The 5,964-nt window shown below is 33.6% G+C and overlaps 1 protein-coding gene across 2 annotated transcripts in view; it reads left to right on the top strand.

The window, feature by feature from the left end:
- Positions 1-5,964, top strand: part of LOC106874292 (abl interactor 1) — a 32,113-nt gene that overhangs the window by 18,571 nt on the left and 7,578 nt on the right. For both annotated transcript variants that reach the window (XM_052970614.1, XM_014921968.2), the window contains exons 2-3: positions 2,219-2,386; positions 3,176-3,364. In XM_052970614.1, the coding sequence (XP_052826574.1) occupies positions 2,219-2,386; positions 3,176-3,364 (357 nt within the window). The remainder of the gene's footprint in view (positions 1-2,218; positions 2,387-3,175; positions 3,365-5,964) is intronic.

The following is a 5,964-nucleotide window of genomic DNA, read 5'->3' as shown; positions in this document are numbered from 1 at the left end:
GGATGGCATGATTTAAAATTCAGGTATTGGTGTGTATCTGTGTGTTTATAATATATATCTGTGGTAATGGCGGTGTTCTTTTTAACTACCATTATATCTAGAAATGGTAATTTGGTACTGCTCATCTCCTTTGTAAATTGGATGGATGGGTGTAGGTTGTTCAGGAGGGTGTTGAATTCTTCCACAGTGTTTTGAGATTTTGTCCAGATTATAAAGCAATCGTCAAGGTATCTCTTCCATGCTTTTTCAATAAACTTCCTAAATTCAGTGTTGTATCTCTCTTCTATTTCCTGGTAGAGTTTTTGTTCTAAGTAACCCATCACTGAATTCGCATAAACGGGAGCAAACCTCGTTCCCATAGCCGTGCTTTTAATTTGGATATAGTTCTTTCCATTGAAGAAGAAAGTATTATTTTCCAGGATAAGTCTCACTGAGTCTAGTATAAACTTTTTGTTAAAAATAAAAATAAATTGCCAAATGGTTGAGCATCAGGAGGTAGACTTTTATTGTGAGCTAGTCTTTTCTGTGAAATCGAGAATTGTGGTTGAGAATTGTTGTTGTAATGTTTTCAATATTTTTTTCATCGATTTCATCATTTGCTATCAAGATTTTTCTCATCTGATGAAAATTCATAAATATTAATATCAGATTCATCCAAAGACTATTTATTCACTGTTGTTTTCATTTATATTTTGTACATCAAGAGTAAAACCTTCAGTCAAATTCCTACTTGCTGCTGTCATATTGTTAAAAGCTAAGATGTACATTTCTCTTCAAATGTTGAGAAAACCAAAAGTCTCAAAAATTTCACGATATTTTTACTTGAATAAAGGCGGGAAGGCTTTATCTCACATTATCTTAAAGCTATGAGAATTCAGTAACGTGATTTGTTTTATTTTTTTTTTTAGCAATTTCGTAGAGGAATCAGATACGACCAGATTTGGCTGTTTCAAACAAATAAAGGGGAATTATTTTCAGCTGGTTTTGGCCATTCTGAACACTAAAGGGTTAAGGCAAGGTCATTAAATACACTACATTCTGCAAAGATCCTCTGTAATTTTGGAAATATTTGACTACTAAGTTGGTAGATTTTTCTTAACCAGCAAAATATAAATTGACTATTCTTTTGTCACTTATACTGATTGTTCTTCAAACTATTGGACATTAAAACACGAATTTGAAATATAAACTAACAAGAGCTGAGTCAAATTTGTATTGCTTGTACAACCTGCTAGTCTCTCTTTTCAAATTCAATTAAATGTAACTCTGGTTTAAGAAATTTACTTCCCAGTCACATGGTTTTGGATTCAATCCCACCACATGGCACCCTGAGCAAATGTCTTCTATAATCTTCACCAACCCAAGTCTTATGAATGAATTTTGTAGATGGAAATTGAAAGAAGACCATGACATTTTTTTTGTGTGTGTTTGTGTCTTCTTCTTTTAACATTGTGTCTTCATTACAGAAGTTTTCAATCTTCTAAGGAAACGTGTTGAGCCATTTGGAAATTGCTTGGAAATGTGAAGGTTGGCAACAGGAAGAGCATTTGCCCATAGAAAATATGCCTCAAACTTTGTCTGACCTATGCAAGCATGGAAAATTGGACATTAAAATGATGATTATGATAAAATCTTATTATTTCTAATTGAACTATACTTCTTTATCTCCACACTGTAATTTGTCTGCCATTTAACATTAACAGGATATGTTATTCTACGTCCGAAATATTTCAAGTGTGCCATTTCCAACCATCTCCAGTTCATTTCACATTCTTCTTTTTCTCTTGTAATCTGTCTTAGGATTCAGAACTCAATATTTGTTTGACCCTTTTGATACCAGCCCAACTGAGACCATCCCTAGGTCTGTGATAAAACATCTTACTGTTTTAAAGTCATCTAAATTAAAACCATCTGTCAGAGTTTCATGTTAACCTATGTTCTAAATGTCAACTATAAAATGTCAGATATTTTACTAAATTCTAAATTATTTTCAGAATTAATTGAAGCAAAGGTAGTGTATTTCAACAGAAATATTTTAACAAATGGGTTAAGCCTTCAGTTACAATTTTTTTATTCCAAAGTGCTACTTAATATGGCAGAAGTTATTTTTCCTAAATTCCTCTAAATACCTGTTAGAAACTGTTTGAAATGTAAACAGACTTAAATTGTAATATTTGTCATTAAATCCATGGCAATTATGATTTTATTGTATTTTCAGTCTGATGACAAAGTTAAAGCTCTTGAAGAAACCAAAAACTACACAACTCACTCCCTTGCCAGTGTAGCCTACCAAATCAACAATTTAGCCGCCAGCTTTTTGAAACTGATGGACCTGCAACAGGGCCAACTTGTTGAGATGGAGTCAAACGTTAACCATCTAGCACAGGTAACAAGATATTTAGATATACTGGAAATACTATTTAATTCTTTTGATACTATCCCATCTAAGATCACCTCTACTTCAGTGATACAAACTTTGTTTTAAACTGAGTTAAATCAAAACTTTCCATTGGAATTTCATTTGAAGTTATTTTTGTGAAGTTTTCATTAATCAAAACAAAAGAGTGTATTTTATCAGAAATATGGCTATGAAAAGAGGTCAATTATCATTATAAAAAAATAGGTCTCACACTCTCTGACTTCATCAAGACTTCACATGTATATGAAGGTGGAGGGACAGCTATTTTCGAAAAGGCATACTTATCATCCTCCTAATTTTTAAATCCATTTTATGTACAATGTTGCTCCTGTAAACATTTGCTTATGTTTATAAAAACTATTCACTCTCTACAACTACCATTCCTGCTTGCTCCAATCTTCACAAATCTTTCATATTCAGTGCCTGTAGCTGAATGCCATGCTGCATTTCACTTCACACAGTCTTCTATATAGATAAAAATACTTCGTTGCCAACTGATATAAGATTTTTGATCTTCCTCCTTACTTTATACTTTCACTGTAGCTAGTTAACTAACAACAAACATATCTACAGAGCCTCATGTTGAGCTATCCCTAATGGATCTGCAATTTTGTCTACATTAATCTTGTTAATAGCTTTACAACTTACAAATGCTAACCTCAAGAACACTAGCCTTATGTAAGTGGTGAGGTTGTTTTGAATCATGCATTACTAGTAGTACTTAGTTAACGTTTTAAATTCTGTAATTAATTTCAGATGGTTATGATTCACAAAGAAAAAGTTGCTCGGAGGGAAATTGGTGTTCTGACTGCAAACCGCAACGCTACTCGTCCGCCCGGTGTAAAGAATGGAATCATATTTCCAGAGCAAGTAGAACGTCCTATGAAATATATTGCCAAACCTATAGACTATGGTACTTTAGATGACATTGGACATGGCATGAAGGTAAAACATACATTTTTATCTAAAGTTCTTTCTTTAAGGTTATGCATGTCTTTATCCTGCTGTCTTAGAGTTGACAAAATGGGATATTTGCATAGGATTTATTTTATGAATTTGATTACATTCATGGCTGTGTGGCTAAAACATTTGCTCCACAACTATATGATACCAGGTTCATTCCCACTGAATGGTACTTTGGGTTGATCAATTCTTCATGAATGAGAATTCAGTTGGCAGTGTGAAAGACTGTATTACATGTGTGAGTCTCAGTGTTGCGTATTAGTGAAAGACATAAACATTTAGAAAAATTCATAAACTGGTGCTTTCAAACAAACATTCCTTGTAATATTTTTCCACTTGACTTTATTTTACTCATTTCATTTTATATCAAAATTGGTAAATAATAGTATTTTGCATCTTTCTAATGAAGCAGTTCAGGGCATTTCTGAAGGCAATAGTGACCAGGGAGTGTCTGTAACTGCATAGAACAAATATCTCAAGGAATTTCATTTATGAAGAACTATTTTCTCAGTTTCCCACTGATATATATTGATAAAACGCACACACACATAACAAGCATCTTCAGTGTTCTTAACTACCAAATTCCACTCAGATGGTGCAAGCTTTGCAGTGTGGTGAAGTTTGCTTCACAGCTACATAGTTTCGGGTTCAGTTCCACTGTATGGCACTTTAGGCAAATGCCTTTTACTAAAGCTGTAGACCAACCAAAACTTTGCGAGTGGATTTGGTAGAGAGGAACTCAAAAAGACTTGTGTGTGTGCATGCACACATACACACACACACACACACACACACTGTCGTTTCAATTCTTGAAAATGACACTAAAGGTTTAGAAACATTTGAATATGAATTTAGGAACTTTACTGTTTCAATCATCTGTGAAAAAAAAGTAAAATATGAAGAATCTAAATTACAAAAAGATGTAACTTAAATGCAGTCATGTTTTTAATGAAGCACACAGAAACATATATGTATGCATGCATGTATGTTTATGTCCCCTTGTCTTGACATTGCATGATAGTCACAAATGTGTTCCATTGTCATACACGCTGTGTCATTTATTTCTAATATTTGGCTTAAACAATGTCTATCTATGGGGAAAAATGACCTTACTTGGAAACATGAAGGTTGATGAGAGGAAAGGCATCCAGCCATAGAAAATGTATTTCAGTAAACACCATCTGATCCATGCAAGCATGCAAAAGAGGATATTAAAATGATGTTGATGAAGGTCAACCTCAGGTTATAGTGGAAACTGCTTGCCTAATGCAGTGAGATTTCACCTGGAATTATGTGATTGTGAAGTAAAATTTGTTAACCACACAGCTATTTTGCACAGACATTCCCTCATCATAAACGCACTAATCCAGTACTTGGACAAGGAAACCAATAACTAATTATACCATCTTTTACAAAATTTAATATTAAAGTACATGAAATATGTTCATTCACATCAGTAACCTTCTTAACGGAACCTTTTGATCATGATATGGGATTGCAATCTCTTTCAAATTATTAGCCCTTACTCTGGTATATGTACAACACAGTTTTTGTTTCCTTGTCTGAACACTAACTATTATTACTACTGCTAAGGTCTCCCAGCTATTGTGCTATGAGGTTTTATATTTGATGGAGATTGTCATCATAATCATTGTTTTAATATCCATTTTTCCATGCTTGCATGGATCAGATGGAATTTGTTGAAGCAAATTTTCTGTGGTTGCCAATCCTTGCCTCTTTCCACAGCAAGGAAAATTTAAAGCAAATGATACTGCTTATATTATAGTGACACTCACAACCATCATGTGATATCAAGACAAGAAGACACACACACACACGTATATGAAGGGTTTCCTTCAGTTGCATCTATCATATTCATGGCTTAGTGGTTAGGGTATTTGGCTCACGATCATAAGGTTGTGAGTTGAATACCTTGTGGTATACTGTGTTCTTGAGCAAGATGCTTTATTCCACATTGCTCCAGTCCATTCAGCTGGCAAAAATCAAAGGTACCTGTATTTCAAAGGGTCAACCATGTCACGTTCTGTGTTACGCTGAATTTCCCTGAAAATTACGATAAGGATATACATGTCTGTGGAGTGCTCAGCCACCTGCATGTTAATTTCATGATAAAGATTGTTTTGTTCATTGAAGTCACACTTTTATTGTTTCATATTACAAACTTGTCTTATATTATTCAACTGTGCAACTGCAATAAAACACAAGCAACATAGTCAGAAATCAAACTTAAAACAGTCCGTTTATGCCACTATTTGTGATACCTATACAAGCATTTTGCCATTGCGTCAACTTTACTAAGATTTGATTCAAATGAATAAATGTCTTGAATTTCTAATTGTATTAAGAGGTACAGGTATGGTTGTGTAGTTAAGAAGTTTGGTTCTCAATCACATATTCTTGGGTTCAGTCTCACTACATGGCACTTTGAACAAGTGTCTTCTACTATAGCCCTGAGCCAACAAAAGCCTTATGAATGAATTTGGTTGACAAGCTGTAAGATATACATAGATAGATACAGATATATATATATATATATATATATATATATATATATATATATA

This window comes from Octopus bimaculoides, chromosome 9 (assembly GCF_001194135.2).
Source record: "Octopus bimaculoides isolate UCB-OBI-ISO-001 chromosome 9, ASM119413v2, whole genome shotgun sequence".
Lineage (NCBI taxonomy): Eukaryota > Metazoa > Mollusca > Cephalopoda > Octopoda > Octopodidae > Octopus > Octopus bimaculoides.
This window is presented reverse-complemented; position numbering and strand designations above follow the sequence as displayed.